Source organism: Meleagris gallopavo, chromosome 3 (assembly GCF_905368555.1).
Source record: "Meleagris gallopavo chromosome 3, MGAL_WU_HG_1.1, whole genome shotgun sequence".
NCBI lineage: Eukaryota > Metazoa > Chordata > Aves > Galliformes > Phasianidae > Meleagris > Meleagris gallopavo.
Window position 1 is genome coordinate 43,407,418 of NC_139406.1, and position 18,707 is coordinate 43,426,124.

At 37.5% G+C, this 18,707-nt stretch overlaps 1 protein-coding gene across 2 annotated transcripts in view; it reads left to right on the forward strand.

Moving 5' to 3' along the window:
* PIEZO2 (piezo type mechanosensitive ion channel component 2) overlaps positions 1–18,707 on the forward strand; it is a 291,317-nt gene that overhangs the window by 114,727 nt on the left and 157,883 nt on the right. For both annotated transcript variants that reach the window (XM_085220764.1, XM_085220763.1), the window contains exon 4: positions 16,936–16,978. In XM_085220764.1, the coding sequence (XP_085076890.1) occupies positions 16,936–16,978 (43 nt within the window). The remainder of the gene's footprint in view (positions 1–16,935; positions 16,979–18,707) is intronic.

An 18,707-nucleotide genomic window follows, 5' to 3' on the forward strand; every position in this document is an offset into this window, starting at 1 on the left:
TGTTATATTATCCCAAAAGATTTATGAGCTGCAAAATTCGAGTTTGGAGAGGGTAGTATAGACTTTGGCAATTTCTAAATGCTGATGCTACATCCTTTCAGATGTAAATCAAACCCATCAGGAGCACTCTATTCCTTAGATACTTCATACTGAAATGTTTTTGTTCATCACCCCTTTCTCAGTTGGAGATTGTATATGAAAGTTGTTAAAATGAAATAAATAATATATTCCTATGAAGATGATTAGTGTATTTTGGAACTCAGAAGTGGTGGAGAAGTTGGGTAATATTTCAGTATAAATAACAATGTGAGTAGATTTTTTTTTTATTATTATTTTTTTTTAAATTCTTAGTCCAGGATGTGGATAGTTAGGTAATAATCTCCCTGGATATTTCCCAGTGTTTGGGCAGGCTGTGAATGATGATCTCTATTACGGGAAATCTTGTGCTGCTTTATGCAGAGTAGAGTCAAATAATGGGGCTTTGACACGGACAGCTCAAATGTATGTTTTCATACATTCATGTACATTTCATATTCTTTGTGCATGTTCACCTATTTCACCTGCTTATTCATTTTAATGGCTGTGACAATATCTCACTTGATGCTCCTGTTTGAACATTTGTTAAATGCGTTTCACGCTACAAATATTTACATCAGAAGCATTTATGTGTCTTCACACATGCCCTATGCTATTCTGGGAGAATGCTGTGGCTGATCTCTCTCTTCTGTTGCTCTCTCAGGATGTAGATGTTGCTTTCCTGTTTAAAAATCAGTATTCATTGATTTGTAGTTATTGTCCTTTGAGTCTGTGACAATTCAGTCAGCTTGCTACCAACCTTTTTTCTGATTGTTCCAGCAACTGTGTGGAAGTTCTCAGTTACTGTGTCCTCTCCAGAAAGGCAAAGATGAGGATGAAACATAGAAACACTTTAAAAACCCTAACTAGAAGCTTTGAGTGACAACTAAGATGAAGTTCAGTATATATGAAAAACAAAGGTCTGAGATCCTCTTAAACAACATCAATAATGACAGGATCAGCTGTGATCCTTGCTCTTATGTCATTACCCCTAGGACATAATAAATTAGACTGAATGTTGGAGGATATCATCATTACCGTGCAGATACCTCCAAGTGACTGAAGAATAACATATTTAATTCAGGATTGGTGAGGCCATGGAGAGTTAGTACTGCTTGGTGCATAAGACTGACCAGTTGCTGGTAGAATAAGATTTTCAAGTATCCATGTGCAGAGACAACTTTTTCATCTTGTGTTAACCAGTCATCAAATCTAGCCTGCCAGACATTGTGAGGAAAGTTTTCAGCATGTTAGTATTAATGAATCGTTAACCCACTTTCTAGTGTGTTTTACCATAGGGCTCTTTGTGGAGATCTCCCCTTCAGCCTGTCACATCCAGCAAGACTCTTGTGTTGAAGAGCATCAGTGTGGAGGTCCTTCTGGCTTCTTTCTTCACAGTTCACCTACTGATAGTTGTCTAGTTGTCAGTGTGCCAGAAACCACTCCTGGCCCCACGAGGTGCTGATCCCTGCACATCAAACCCAATAGTTGTTTCTCCAGGGTCAATTTCCCATCCCTCAGTCAGGTGACTAATTGGCCTTTCTCAGCTTTTTTGGTTTTAATCAGATACAAACTTTACTTCAAGGGTATTTTCTCATTTGTGTTCAGTCATATTAGGATAGTGCAATGACAAGTGTACCAGGATGTACAGTGTATGATAGGATCCAATGGCTATACAGCCTGAATATGCAGAAACCAGGCTATGGTTTCTTTTTTTATCTGTAAAAATCAGTTTCTTTTGTATTAAATCATGCCATTATTACTTCTTGTCATCTAATGTGATTTTCTTAATGGGCTAATTGCTTTATCCATATGCTAAGCATAAATCATCTTCTACTGAAATGTCATTCACTGGATGCATCTATATTCAGTTAGTCCAACATACCTTTACATGCTGTATTTGGATTTCTTCTGCAGTTGATTTCCAGTTCCACACGTATCCTCTGTAGACCTCCCAGATCCTTTGGCTACAGACATCTGATTTGTTACAGTAATTGGGTGCTTTGTTTTTTTCTGATAATCTGTGCTTTTGCTTACATTTCTAAACATGCTTCCTGAGATTGATGGGAAGTTACCCAACATTAGTCCTTGCAGAATGCAAGTGCTATTTCTTACTGTTTTGTCACATAAAAAACTGGTATTTGCATGGCCTCTCTCTGTTGTCTCTAAAAGAATATCTTGAAAATGTAAGTAGCTGTTTTAGTATTCAATTGAGTCTCATAATTCTAATATTACTGCTACACAAACCCACTTTCTTCAGGCATGCATGCCAACATCTCACTCCAGAAGATGTCACGATAACATTTCCAACAGCCAGGAGCTCTGTTACATGTTGGGCACACGCAAGGATCGATGTATTAAGGTTCAGGGCTCCTGGGAGTCATAAAGTGTTGTAAAACAATTTCTCTTCTTCAGTGTCGTCCAACACTAACAGAGACAATTGGATGGAGACAGGGAGAGATGCGATATACACTAATTCATAAATTGTTGCTTGTTATTTTTCTTTTCTTGTGGGATTTGCATGCAAGCAGAGGAGATCTTCCTGGGCATAGCCAACACTCAACATCTTATTTTTCTGTCAGGCCAGTATTGAAGAGAAAAGAAGGAGAAAGAGTATTTAAGAAATACAGGAAATCTTTGGGTCTAATAGAAAAGGAGGTGGAAAGTCTCTCTGTAAAGCTGGTTGAAGAGAATCTTCCAGCTGAGGAAACAGAAGAAGATGCAGAACCCTGTTCCTGAACATATGATTCATTGCTGCACCCCAGCTGAATATAAACCAGACCCTCCTTTTGTCTTTGCTTTTCCTGATGCACTGTATGTTAACAATTCCCTCAGTCTTTGTGTTTTGGACTGCAGATTTTTCAAGGCAAGTGCTGTCTTTGCATTTCTTTAGTTTTACAGCTCCCAGCCCAGCTTGTTCCCACTGTTGCCTGGCTCTTAGACATTGCTGATACTGGTAAATCCATAAGAAAAGATATCTTCCTTGAATTTGTAAAAGTGTTTAGAGAATTGGGTTCCTGGCACAGAAATGCATTAAATGCAAGATATCTTAAGACAAGTCACTTAGACCCTTGAAGAACCTGTGCATAAATCAAAATAGAAAAATTGTTTCATGGCTTCTCTTTGATGTGTGTGCTGGAAATATAAGAAAATGCCCCTTAATTTTCCTTTTATGCATTTATTTCTACTCCATTTCCTGTAAAATTCAGTATTTTAGTCAGATTGCCTTCTAATAAGCTTTCCTTTTTACTATTCAGCATACAGCGTAATAGAAAGTTTTGATCACCTTTCGAAGTTCAGAGCTCCTTCAGCATGTCTGCCCATACCACCCACATCACTGCTTGAATACTGCTGAAGAGCAGCTGCACTGCAGAAAAATCCCTGAATTATTTAATGGGCTTTCTAAAAATCTTCTTTGTCTGTCCTTCTCATTGCTTACAGTGTGTTAGTAAGAGTTGGGCCTGTCTAGCATCTTTTGTACTTCATGTCTGAAAACCTGTCAACCAAATGTTGATTGTTCTTCTTTGGTTTTTCTCTCTCTTCAGATAAGTTTGTAATGCTGGGTGCTATTTTTGACATAGTGTGCTCACCCCAGGGTTGTGAAGAAGCTATTAGTTATTCCCAGTAGAGGTCTGGCCCCTGGAGCTGAATCCCTTCAGCTGGCTTGTTGTAGTGGTTCTCATTTTGCAGTTCACACCCTCACTCTTCGACTTTTTGGGAATGTGAGCCAGCTGCTGCACCTGTACAAATCCCACAGTGTGCTACGCTTTCAGAATCAGTGCCATAATGCAGGGAAGCCATATTCAGCAGGGTCACATTAGCATTAAGAGTTAAGATATGATTTGTCCCACTGGTTTTGGCATGACTCATGTTCGGTAGATAATTAGAACCTCATGCCAAACTTTCACTACTTACATTCTAAAACGAAGCAGTAATTTGTTTTATATGTATTACCTATAATTACTTACCAGGACTGACAAATGTATTACTAATTCAACAATTACTTTGTTATGAGGCACTAATAGGAAAAAATTTACTTGAAGTCTAAAATCTCTCCCCAAATTAATCCTTAATTTTAATTTGAGCACATATTTACTTAAAACTAGAAATTGCTCTAAAATTTCAAGTAACGCATAACTAATACCATATGAGAAAGTAAGTGGGATTAATAATGAATAACCTGCAGGGCTTCTACTTTATTTTATTTTTTGTACATAAGTAATTTTGAAGTGGTTATTTTTTATTACTTCTTTTTCTTTAGCTGGAATGGTCAGTCTTTAACTCTTGAGACAGAAGCAATTCTTGAGCAGTTTGAATACAGCTCCTCTTCAACAGTTATACCACATATTGGTGTAGTGCAGGGACTGTGACCAAATCAGCATTCTTGGCCTTAGAAGGAGGAGGAGAACAGGAATATAGAAAAATAGACATGCCATAGAACCATAGAAGGCTTGGATTGGAGGAGACCTCAGAGATCATATCTAGTTCCAGCTCCATATGTACATCCTACATATCTCCCTGTACATCCAACATTAACAGAGTGATGTGTTTCCTTTGGGAGCTGCTTGACGTTTGTGGATTGTTCTCAGGGTTTCCCAGTGTTTTTCCTCAGAAAGTTTAGCCTTATTGTCTCGAGGCTTTTAGCTCTTCTAGGTTTTTGACATGAAAAGTGCTTCAAGACAGTAATGTGAAGACTCTGCATTTTTCCTTCCACTATGCAGCTGAAATATTGGGGTTGGGCTGAGCAGCACTGGTGGTGGAGAAAGAGGATGAGTCCCATTCAGATGTCCAAAGCCAGGCAGTAATGTTTTTTTCTTTTCAGTATCTTCTCTGGTATATACAGTGGACAGCAAAAATGGCATTTTAAAAAATGTACTGGCAGACAGGAATTTTTCACACAGGCCTTCAAATATCCATCAAGAGGTAATTGCTTTTGGTCACAACTTTTTTAGACTAGATTTTAGGGGAAAGAACCTTTATTATACTGAATATTTGTTGAGTCATACACCAATATTGGTTAATTCCATTCATAAGAATGAATGAAATTTATTGTAAAATTGACACTTTTCTATTTTTATTTTTTTTTTAATCTGTGCAGATTTTGGAAAGTTTGCTTATGTCAGGGGACAGATTTCTTAATCCTCTGCAAGGATCATATGTTCCAGATCTATTGTATGTGGTTCCTCTGGCTTCAGTTTTCTAAGTACTTGACCTGGTGATGCAATTTTCTTTTTCCTCAATGAGGGTACTGATGTTCACCATGTCTGTAGGAGTAGTTTCCATGTCTGATTTACACTGCAGCAGTGAACAGTGCATAGACTGTTTGTATAAATTCTGATGCTCAGATATATCCTGGGCTGACTGTACCCAGCCAAAACCTTTGCTGAAGTACTGTAAATCTCATCAGTTCTGTACTGCATAGGAACATGGTACACTTTCAAATCAGTATATCTAGAAAACCTTTAAACAGTACACACAGAGATGTGCCTTGTTTAACGAGCACAAAGAAAGCTAAGAAGATTAATAACAAATACTCAAAGTCAATAATTTATCCAGGAGTTTTTAGTATTTCTTTTGACTGATTCCTTCTTGTATCTGTCTGTGTTTAATTTATTAACCTGTGGAGCCCTCTGTCTTTTTCTTTAGAACTCTTTTCTCCTATAAGCAGGATCAATTAGGTCTCATTTTGCCCTTCTGTCACATGCAGGTGTAGTGATGATGTCAAACAGTAGAAAATATTTTTAAGGCTGGATGAAGTAATACTGAAAGCCCCAGTGTGTTTTTATTACTTTACAGTGACTGACTTAAAAAAAAAAAAAAAAAAAAAAAGGAAAGAAAAAAAAAAAAAAGTACCAAAGTGTTGAAATGAAATAGAAACACAACTAAGTGAGATGCAAAGAATTTTTTATTTCTAAACCTAAATCGCTTGTCCAGAATAGTAGTTAGGAGTGCTGTACAGGTTTTGGACTGAGAGTTGAATATTTTTTCTCATACAAGTGTCTTATTTAAAAACTCACTCCAGATAAAATATGATTAAATTTTAGTTTAGTGATATACTGCAGAATGAGGCATTTACATATATTTCCAATATAAACCAGCTTTTTTTACATGTGACTACTTTTTTATTAGAAACTGATCCCTTTTATGCACTTCAGCCTGTTTTCCTACTGAATATTCTTCTGTCCCCCACCTCTTTACTTCTCTTTCAGCCTGTAGTGGGTACAGTGTCCCCAGCAGCTGTGAATAGATCCCATGTGCAACTACATAAAATATACTTAATGTGTTCCAGATGATGCAAAGATGAGAAGTTCTGACAGACTTTATGCCTTGCTGAAAATGTTGCCAAGATGCTCTGGTTTGTATGTTCGGTACAAATAGGTTGTTTTTCTCTTTGTTTGTTTGTTTTGTTGTTGTTTTAAATTGGTAACAAGAAATGTTTGGGATGAGAGAAATGATTTCAGAAATTGGGCCAATAACCTTCATGCAAGCCATAGATCTTAAACTATAGCATTTTTAGAGCACAGCAATCTATATCTGTTATACCCCTGAAGACATTTTATAAACCACTTTAACAGGATTGATTGCCCCTGCGCTCCATCACCTGAATATTGTACTGTGGGACCTTCCAGTTCTTCACATCTGCTTGGGCCAGGAAAATAAGCCAATTGGTACTAGTTTTAAAACATTGCTGTTGTTGGCTATATATATTTGGGGGGGAACGAACAGTACAGTGTGCTGTTTGTCCCTTCTCTATTAGAGCTGATATAAAGTCGCTTCCAAAGGCGACTATGTAGTGTATAAATAAATAAAATATACCATATAAAAATGCACTTGAGAGTCACACGTCTCAATTGCCCGTGGTTTCTGTAACATAAAAATCCCTACTGAGTGGGAAATTATTACCACTCATCATCCTCCTCAGTATTTACTAAAACGATAGCTCTCATAATGCCTTTATGAAGCCCTTAATTAAAATGCGTCCCAGTGAGGGCTAAATAATCACACTTTAAGTAAGTGTGAGACTACTCTTGTCATCTCTTAGTTCATAAGAATGGTGTACCTCTCAATTCTTTTGCTGATTTTATATGGAAAGGATAAGATATAGCCAAACAAAGCAGGAGGAATTTCTCTCTAATACTCCTTATTAGCACGTAACTGTAGAAAGATCAAACTATTTGTAAACTTCTTGAAGCATCAAGACAGAAAGCACAGACTGCTTTTAAAAATGAACACGATTAGGCAACCCAGTGACTTCTTTAATTTGTTGGTAGTGGTCATGCTATTTGTGGCATCCTAATGAAAACTAATTAAGTGTTGGGAAGTGATCTGCTAATACACTGGATGTAATCCCGCAGTCTATTATAGACCAAACTGAATGCAATCACATCGCATTGCTTCTCACTGAAATCTTTCTAGACATCTCTGTTGCTTGGTTTTGATTATTTCACAGAGCATGAGCAGGGAAGAGGTGTGTGATGCTTACCTGGGATTGGGGTAAGAGAACTCCAATTGTTCCAGGTGTGCAGAGGAGGAAGTTGCCGGAATACAGCCCAAGTGTTGGTTTCTCTGAGGCAAATATTATCAACATGAATCTGTCTGCTTCATGCTAGTGCTCAAAGAAACTCTTCCTTTCAGATCCAGCTTTCTCTTATGAAGAGGTCTTAGGGAGTGGTTAAGATTTCATGTCCCAAATGTGTTGCTTCTTTGTGCAGCCACTGAGGTCTTCGTTTAGTGACAAGCAAACAGAGAAAGTCCTGTTTTCTTCTCCTACAGAAGGTGCTGGGCTGAGGATATACACATCTCAAGCCAGTTTTCTGAGCTTTATTCTGGATGTCATTCTTCCCATGTCACTTCAGTTCTTTGTACCTACTGTCATTTTAGCCACTGAAACCTTTTTTGAATGATTTTTTTTTTTAATTAATAATTTGAAGATGGGGATTTCCTCAGTCCAACCAGTGTGCTGATGCCTTCATGCTGATGCCTTCATCACATAGTGCATGCATTCTTCTGCAAGCAAACATACATGAAATTGTTCCTTACTATCCTTAGAAAGAAACGTACTCCAAAAAAGCAGTTTCAGAGAAAAGTCATGTATGACAAAATGTTAGTGGAGTCAAAGACACTACCACTAGAATGCTGATTCTCTGTTGTTTTAATGTTAGTCCTATTTCAGTGCTCGATTTTCTGGTTTCTGATGCGTATTTCTCTTGTCCATAATTTCTTGTGTATGGATGTGCTATTAAAGACATACTTTTTATATTTTCCTTCCCTTCCCCTATGATTATACTACAGAATTTGGAAAGAGCCAACTCCTCCTTCTTCCGATGAGACGAAAAGAGAAAATGAGACAATGAAAAGTAAATTCCTTGGGCTGGCACGCTACACACATTCATCACTGCAGGAAACTAGGTCGACATTTTAATTCATAACAGTATATTATGTTACAATAAAACTAAGCAGAGGGTAGCTCTATAAATTGGAAGCATGCCCGTCAATTACGCTCTGAAGTGAAAACCTTGCCTCTAAGATGCTATTTAGCAGACAGAGCACTGTTGGTTGGGGTGAGAGAGGAGAGAAATTCTCTGCCAACATAAATGGAGACAAATCTCATTTTCTACAGGTTTATGAAAAATAAAACTTACTACAAGTTTTCTTTAAGTTCTTTTGCTTTGACTTTGAAAATCAAAGCCGGTCTTCCATATTTGAAAAAAAGGCCCATTTAGTTATTATTTGGCCTCTTTTCCAAAGATCTGGAGCATAACTTTGATGTTCTTAAACTCTGTGCCTCTCTGAGCTGAGGTTGACATCTCCCATGGCAACTGCAAAAAATCTTACCTTCCTTCGAGACTTGTCCTCAGAGTCCTGAAGCCTTTTTCTGCTATAAAAATAAGAGATTGGTTATATGTGTGCCACCCGATTCTTTTCTGCCTTACTCTTGCAAGGTGAATTTGTGCTGGTGGCCTGCAGAGTTCTGCTTTGCACAATGTGCAAAATCATTATGGTGGCGATAGGCTGGCAGTTGGAGTAGATGATCTTAGTGGTCTTTTCAACCTTAATGATTCTATGACTTTTTTTCTTTTTCTTTTTCTTTTTTTTTCCAGTGGTTTACACTCTTATGAGGAAGAGGATCAGGCCTACTTAAAAAAAGTTAAAGCTGACAGAATGAATTCAGGTTATATTAGAGCATCGACCATTAGAGGAAACAAATGGATAAATAATAGATTAGTTTAAACAAAAAGCAAAAAATATTCTATTTACTATCTATCTCAAGTTTTATCTGAAGCAATTTCCCCAAAGATTTTGTATTGCTGTGGGTTTTGCTGTTTGCTGTCTTGTTCAGGAAACAAATTTGAAATTAAATGAATTTGAAGTAAGTGTGGTTTTAAATGTGTGTACTGCAAGAGATAGTTGCATATAAGTGGCTTTCACATACCTAAGCAAACAGAAGAGGTCAATATGGTATTAAAAAAAACTGTAATCCTTGTGAAAAAAATTAAAAAAAAAAAAAAAGTCAAGACATTTATCCAACTTCAGTAGAAGTTATTAACTGGAGATCTTTTAAACAGATCTGATGTAGAAGAACAAACGTTCTCACAGCTTTTCTTTTTTGCTTGTTATTTTTTCCTCTGCTGTTTAATTACCAAGTCATGTTTGCTTAAAAAAATATAACGTGTGCTTCCTATACAAAACACATAAGTTTCATATTTAAAGCAAGCTTTGCCCCATGTATTTAATGAATAAAGGAAACTTGCTTTCTGTGCTCTCATTTTCTTCAAATGATCATCCGCTGAACACTACCCCTGTTCTGTCTGATCAGTAGTTTGTTAGTGGGGTAGAAAAAATAACTATAGTTTACTTTACTAATAAATAGGACTTTTGTTACTATTTGATTCCATTTCAGCCAAACTCTCAAAATCCACAAACTTATTCCAGTTATTTCTATAGGTCATGGATCAGGCAGAGGCACTGGTCTTACCCTCACCTAAAGTGAGCTGGATTTGTCCCTGCCTCCATTTGGCATAGTCTGACCAGCAAGATGCTGGATCCTATATATCCCAGGGATTGTTTCATGCCAGGTTCCCTACTTTCACTCCACTGATCAATTTTAATAGCAGTCTTTCCTGTTATCCCCAGTTCTGGTGCTAATCAGGATCAAAAGAAAGAATAGGGGTTGAGCTTATGGAGCAACTGCTGTTAGGATCCCCATTGGCATCCCCATTTAGGATCCTCATTTGGAAGTTTTACTTCTGGGCTCCAGGGAAGCTACAGACTGGAAGACAAGAATGCCAGTCACAGCTGTAAATTGCTTGACCATAGCTGTTGTCTTTTTAATATTCATTTTAAAGCAATAGACAACTCCATGCATGTGCACAAGTATGTTACCAGTTCTACTGCACTTTGCTTTGTGTTCCTAATCTGCTCAGTTTTTATTAGTAATAGTTCCCTCTCATTAAAATTTCCTTAGGGGACATCTAGTGATTCTGATTATTATTATTTTTCCAGTTAACATTGAGTGAGTCAAGAATTATTTTTCAATAGGAAAGTCATTTTTGTATCTCATGATAATAATTTGATATTGGCCTCACAGGAGAAAACACACAGTAAATCTTTCCCATAACATTATCACATAGGGATCAAATTTGTACTCTTTATTCAGTCATGAACCTGTTGAAAACTAGTGTGATTAAAGGCTTGCGATGTCTGGTCTTTGCTCTTAACATGACCTCTCGCTTGGTATGTATTCAGTAAACATTTTCATCATATAGCCAGTGTCCTAGACTATTGCCCCTTCACTTTTACAGTACTGGTGATTTTAGTCTCCACAGCACACCGTAACAAGATGTATTTCTTATTCCTTCTCACAGACTAGTTCTCAAAATGAAATACTCTGTCCTTTTTGCCTTCGAGAACTGACTCCCTGGATTCCATGGGAAGTGTGGCCACATTGGCTTCCAAGAGAGTTCCCCATGTTGGGTCAGGCCAGGAGAATAGATTTTCTCCCTGCAGTGGATGGGCTACAACCCAGAAAGAAATGTAAAGCCATACCTTGACCTACCCCTTCCTTCGCCTACGTGACTGTGACTGGAAGGCCCTTCTGGGGGCATACTGGGACTGGGAGTGGTGGTGTGAGCCCCATGTGCATTAGCAAGATCTGTATGGTAGGAATGGAGCACTTAGAGCAGCAGCCCTGCCTGCCATGCCATATGCGTGTTGAGTGGGGTTTATGGTGGATTAGCTCTGGTCTGGTCATGCTGGCTGAATTCCTGTTAAATGTTGAAAAACAGCGGTTGTATCCTTGGGGAGTGTTTAATTTCATGTAAAAGGAATCCTGTCATGCAAACCAGAGCATGCTAAGTGGAGATGGCCAGGAGATTTGCTCAAGAAATGCTTTTCTGATCTCAACTAAAACACTAGCATAGACACAGCAGAGTAATAACATGCCATATTAAAAGACATCACCTTAAAAGAATGTGGTGTTATTATCCCGTATTATATACTGTGATGAATACCAGAGTGAGGAGTGCAGGATGCAGCCTAGGTAGTTCCAATCAAAGGAAGAGGAAGTGCATGAGAGAATTGTTTCTTAAAACAGAGAGAGTTGCTAAGTTTTAAGGTAGCATTGTCTGATACCACTTCAAGAGAGAAACTATCACTTTTGTAAGAGGAACAGTGCATATAACATCTAGCAATTGGATAGCTAATGTACTAGCTAATGATATAGAATTAGAAGCTAATGACAGATAAGTGTTCACTACCTCTATGGTACTGTGGAGAAACTAAGAAGTTTCTTCCCACACACATTTCTGTATTCGAAACCTCTGGTCTGTTTCATAATAGCAGAGTTTCTATATTGATTTAAAAAAAAAAAAACAACTGGATATTTGGGAAGATATAATCAAAAATATTTCTGAGAGAAGATAGAAGTTTGCCAATTGGAGCAAGCAACTACAAATATGGTTAATAGTACGTGAAGTTGGTGAAAGTGTATGTTCCAAACATGTCAGTTTTTATCAGCTGCAGTTATGTTTTTCAGCTAGTTAGCAGTACAGGTCTGTAAGTAATAAGGTGATGAAGGAGAATGTATTTTCTCCAGACCCACATTGCCCGGTCCGCAGAAAAGAAATTAAGAACATTCAAATGGTCTAAATGCTACAAGTATCTCTAGCAAAAGAAAGCTCTGGCAGGACAAACCAGTTTGCTCTTCCAGTTGAGACATTTTAGGTGTGGATTCAGATATTGGGTTCCTGACTAGTCTAACAGGCCTGTCCTTTGTGACATGTATGCTGTTCTCTGCTAAGTTCTTTGAGAAAGTATTAAGAGTGAAACCTGCATCAGAAAGGTTGTTCCTTTCTGTTTCTGGAGTATTCTGTATCACTGTTTTGTATCTTTTGGATATTTAAAGTGTTTTTTGTTTGCTTCTGATTTGGAGACTAAGTGTCCCAGTAACTCACCCAGGCTTTAGATCAAAATTCTGAAATTGGTACGAATTTTCTAAACTGTACAGAATGAGTTCTCTGAAACTCTCTTCCTTTACAAGGTGAGAAAAGAGACCAATTCAGTTACTGTTCCAAGAACACCTATCTGTTTCTAAAATATCAGACCAGGGTTACGTAGGTCCCATCTGCACATACCTCATGAACGAAGTGTGACTGTGCTATGTATGGTGCCTTGGTAGATTCTTCAGAGAATCTGTGTGGCTCTGATACTCGCTCGATGAACAGGCTTCTAGAAACCTATGCTATTCTTTGTTTTACCTTTGAGTTAATGTAATTTACAGATATTTTGTCCATCTATTCCAGTCGTTGTCGATCTTTGTACTACTCTGATTTCTCAAATTCTGACTGGCTCACTTAATGCTTATTGAAAAATGTCAAATGTTGTTTTTGGTTCAGTTAGGTTTATAGTTCTTATGTCAGATCAAAGTGAGAAAATAATGCAAAAATTACCATCGTTTTTGTTTGTACTCCACTACTCCAGGGAAGTTAGAAGGTAGTGGGGCTGCAATTAATCACTGCATATATTCAGACCTGTAGGGACTTTCATCACATACCTGCAAGTGGATGAAATATGAGGCATGCCAGCTTTATCCAGGAGCAGCTACAGATCTCTGCTGTGCAGGCACATACAGTGCGAGTTGGCTCTGAGAGAAGAGTTATGCCACCTCCATCAGAATCTGAAAATTTGTTATTTACTATATTACACTATGCTTTTGGTAAGCCTACTGTTGTGCTTCATAAGCCAGGCAACTTCATGATTTGCAAAGGCAAGTATCCTAGGAGTAGATTGTGAGTCCTCTCATTTGATTCATAAGATAGTTGTAACCAAATCAAACTTGCAAAATGCCATGTAAATGGAAGTCTATGTGTAAAATAAGACAACTTTCCATTTCACAAAGATACCTTTCATTTTATCTTATTAAATCTTATTCTTATATGCTCATTCCAGAATTTCATAGAATTCATATGTGAACATGAAGTGCATTTTACCGTTGTTCCTATTAAATGTGAGTAGTAATTCCTGAAGTACATTATACTTCATCTTTTTGAAGAATTTTAAAGCTAGTGCTGTTAATGTGAAACAGAATCGTTGGAACAGATGGGAATGGTCAGGCACTCTGGAGCAAATATTTGGAACAAAAGCTTAATTACATGGATACCAAATTAAGATATTCTTATAAACAGTTTTGGTATTTTTGTCATGGTGGTAAAAAACAGAAAGCAAAGAGAAGCCAAATTAGCTTAGCAACCAAAGTCTAGCAGTGGTCTGATGCAGAAAGTTGACAGGTGAATGTTTTCCACATTCCCAGCAGAGAAAGGCTGAAGTGAATAGCCAAAATCCGATTGATTTCTCTGGGAGTAGGATCAAGTCTTTAATTCGTGAAAAACTCCCGTTTTGACTTTAATGAGAGTTACGTGACTTAAATCTTGTTTAATGTTTTGGAAGCACTGGGAAAGGTTTAAATCAAATAATAAGTTTTCTAGACTTTTAATAGCATTATTCTTCTTAGTGCTGCTGTTACCTCAGGGTATTTACTTTTGGCTGTTAGTGTAGTATAGAAGTTGATACTATTGAGAATGAAACTGGCAAATCTTAAAACAGAATGTTTAGATCATAAACATTTTAAAATAGGACTCCATAAAAAAGATGTATATTTTTTTAATATGAAATGTTAGTTGTGTTCTTGGCAGGCTTTGCCTTGGAGGAGCCACATGCAATTCAAAGTGCGTTCTGCTAACCAGCTGCAGCCAAAAGATGATTTCAAACCAGTGGAGACCCAATTCCCTTTTCTTTTTTGCTTTTTTTTTCTTTTTTCTCTCTCTCTTCTGTAGGACGCTCTATATATCATGCAACTGAAGTGCAGCCAGCCATGGAGTGAAAAATTCATATAACTAGTATACAAAACAGTGGAAAGAATAGAAACACTAAAGATGCCAGTACTGGTCTGTGTTTTAAGAAGTACTGCTGAAATATCTTTTCTTCAACAGTCTTCAAATCTCCAAACAAAAACTGTTGAACTGTTGACTGAACAGCCAGCAGGAGCACACAGACTACATGCAGAATTGCTCACATCTGCCTTGTGCTTATGGTTGGAGCAAGTGGTACAGTCAGCTTCTTAGCAATGGTGATGCACCAATGCTCCATGACACCAGATATACTCCAGAGTGTGCAAGAGATGACAGGTTTGGAGAATAATGAGTAAAAGGAGATGCTAATGGAGTGAGTCTTTATGTATCTCAGTGAAATGTTGATGATTTATTGTACTATACGACTATTTTGCTTTCATCTTTTGAATGAATGCATAAAGTTTTAATCGTGTGTTTAAAGGATTCTTTGCAAAAAATCTGTGAAAAGTGTAGGGTCAAAAGTGGCTTGGGTGGCTGCACAGGCAGAAGTCTTGCCTCACCTCAATCAAATACAGCTGTCACAGTAGAAACTCCTGGTACTGATCAAACTATATACACTGTTCAGTTATTCCAGAACAGAACTTGACATATTTTTTTCCATAATGTGACGGTATAGCTTTCTTCACCTCAGTTTTGAAGCCTTTTATCTCTGTGTACTCTGCTGGATACAGGCCTGCCTGAAATCCCTTTGGACTGAATGGGGTCAATTAAAAGTGTTTCTACATTTAATCACTGGCTATAGTTATAATGGTTCTGAACAGAAAAGATCCATTGCCCTGAAATTTTCATTAGAGATGGTTGTTTTTTGTTTTTTTGTTTTTTTTTTTTTTCCTAGGGTCTTTCTTAATTTTTAAGTTGTATTAGCTTCAGTTTTTATTTGCACAGATTGTGATTTACAGGGACAAATGCTACATAACATTGTACAGAAAAATGTATTATTTCTTTAGAGATTTACCATGGTGTTCTTGAGCTAGGCTGAAAAGTTTGAGTAGAAATAATTCTGATGCTAGCATTAAAAAAAGAACCACCAGCAGCACCAAAAACAACCTAAGTTTTCTTAAAAATTGAGTCTTTAGATTCTAGATCTGCAGTAAGTGTCCTGAATTCAAAGATGAAGAGTATCTACTAGGTTCTATGCAAGTATTTAACATGCTGCAGATTTGATGAATATCACACTACAAGCATTGATTTCTGAGCTGATGCCTTTAACTGATTGCAAATACAATGGTGGTAAGAGAAACATCTACAGAGTGTTTTTTTTTCTTACTGACAATATTAATGTCTTATTTTTCTGTACTAATCTGTGGTTCTCTTATAGTCTTGGTATGGGCACTCACTGCACAATGTGCATTTCGTGGTGAAATTCTCTAGATTTAAAGTTGCTTCCTTCATGTCTTTCCTCTCTTTCTCGGTTCACTTGGGCAACACTGCTGCTTGTCTTTGACTTTCTCTTGTGCTACTAGATGTCAGTCCCAGAGAATGTGCTTGTTCCTAATTTATGTTTCTCTTTACTTGTGAATTCTCTGGTTTCAGTTTAAGTAAGTATGATGAAGCATTCAAACCGAACTGTGGTTGCTTACATTGCATACAGGCCTGTTACATTTCCCACAGGAGTGAGAAAAAGCAGTAAGCAAACTATGACCCAGTTTCATGTCCTCCTATGTAGTTGCCTGGCAGATCCGTACATCTTGAGATATTTATGCGCTTTGTAGCTTGTGTGTATAATGACACTGACAAAAAGCAAAAAACTTGCAGGAGTTGAAAACTGATCTCTACTGGTTATGGCTAAGGCACAAGGGGGGCATTTTTGAGAAAATCTGGGTAAAAGTTTTGTTCAATGCGTGAGAACTATTGAAGAAATTCTCTTAATGGATCCACCCAGTTGAATACTTTGCAGGGCTGCGTTCTTGATCATTTTGAGAAGGAGTGAGTAAGTCCACTGCAGCTATTTTTATGACTGTGGAGGGTTAAACAATAAAGCAGAAATACATCTTCATGCTTTTGCTGAAAAATAAAAGTGCTGGGTTTCAGAAGGAGCTGTAAAGCTTTCAGCGAGAGTCAGGCGAACGCTGCAGTAAAATGAAAAGCTGAAATGTGAAGAGTGCGTGATGTGAGATGCCAGTTCAGGGCTTTCAGGAGTCGTGCGCAGATCCCTCTGCTCTGAGGAGACCACCCTTGGAACTGCAGTGAACTGTAGCAGTCACCGGCTGCTTTGTAGTGTGAGGGAGTTATATAGGCTGACACCCCCCTCCATAGTTATGTCATCCGGTGGTAGCCTCTCTTAACACTTCTTCACCTTGGGGAAAACAGATGTTATTTACAAGTACTTCTGTTGGGGTGAAAATATCATCTTGTTATACGTATTTCAGCTGCATGATAGAAACAGGAGAGTAAGAGACTTCGTCCAGTACAGGCTCTTTACTGAGGGTGTTTGTTTTTTCTCCTCTTTGTATAGGTTCCACATGGGAGAAAACATTACGGCAGATTGGTTTTGAAAGGTAAGCCTTACATTTGTTTCATTAACAGTGCAAAAGAAAAGGGAGAAAAAGTGCACGGGCTAGTTTACAAAATTATTTATTTTAGCTGATCAAATGTATCTGTGACCTGAAAGTTAGAGAGGAAGTTACGCAGTCTCATACACATATACGTTCAGCTTCTTGTTTTTTATGTCCTCTTCTGTTTCCCCAGTCTACAATTTGAAGCAGCTTATTCACCATATTAACTTGGCTCACTGTGTTTTTCTGCTGGCGACTATATAGCGTGTTACTATTAAAAAAGGTGACACACTGTTTGGGCAGAAGTCTCACTTATGAATGAAAATATTGCTCTCACTCATATTATTTTTTCTGTGAAAGTTCTTAACTGTGACATATTACTTGACAAAAGTAAATGAAGTTGAAAGAGGACCAAAGCTGGCAGAGAGCTATTTAGCATCAGAGGAAAATTCAGAATTCAGCATTCCTCAAGTGCAAGAACTTCTTGTAGCCAAACTTAACCACAAGGTCATCATACCAGAAACATGTGTCTCTCTTGGAACTTAAAGTAGGCCAAACCCAGTAAAAGAGTAATCTGGTGCTGAGGCTGAAACACTCCATCTCATATTTATTCTTCTACAAAAGGTGAACAGAAAAGTCTGCTCCCATTCTGATAATGTTTTGCTGTTTTTCCTTAATGGAGTAGTTTGCAGTACACCAGTATGCTTGGATCACTATTGACTGGACAAGAAGGGATTTCTCTTCTCCTTGTTGAAAGAGTGCATACTGTTCACACTGCCTGGAGCATCTCAGCAAAACCCACAGACAGTTTAATCTTTGGAAATCAGTAGATATACTGACCATATAAAACAGAAAATAACTACTTTCTTGCTCGCTTTTTCACAGAGAGAAGGCAAACTGCATTTTTTTCCTGACTTTTTGTTACAATGAAACGTATGTTTTTGTTAAAAGCAAGACCGATGCTTAAATATGTTATCTCCTACCAGTAATTCAGAATGTCAGATCTCTATTCAACTTTGGTACAACATCAGGGGAAGGACTGTGATTCGTAAGCATTTATGATTTGAGATGACATAGTGCCCAGTCAAGTATCAGACAGAAATCCCTTAACTGTGACACTGTACTGGATGTTGTCTATTTAGAGTGTTTTTAAAAGAAGAAAATGAATATTGCACACTATCTGTTACAAAGTTTAATATCTTTGAGGTTTGTTTGTTTGTTTGTTTTTAAATAGATTGTGCTTTTGTTTCAAGTTACATCCAATTCAATTTCTTGATGAGCATTTCATTAGGCAAGTTATCATACCTCTCAGAAAGGTTTAGTGGTAAAATGTTGATGCTTTCATTGCCTTGTTCTTTTTTTTTAAGATTAAAAATTAACAGTTGCTACTGCTGTTAGCCAGGATGGAAAAATGAAGAAGCTTTGAGGAAAGACAGAATAAATGGATATTTTGGGGCTTATATTTGAAACTGCTATTGTAAAATGATCAATTGATTTAAGCAGAATTTAGAAGGAATTTTATTTCTGGAATATTGGAAAGAAATTTCCAACCTGAGAAGTGTTTCAAACAACAAGGATAACCCATAATGCCTGTGCATGCGTAATGTAGGTACCACATGAAACATGGAGAAATCGTAATAGACTGCATTACAGGTGAGAAGCTTGCCTCAAAGGAGAAAAATATTTAGAAAAGGTTACTGTGCAGATTCAATTATTTCCATTCCATTGTGAA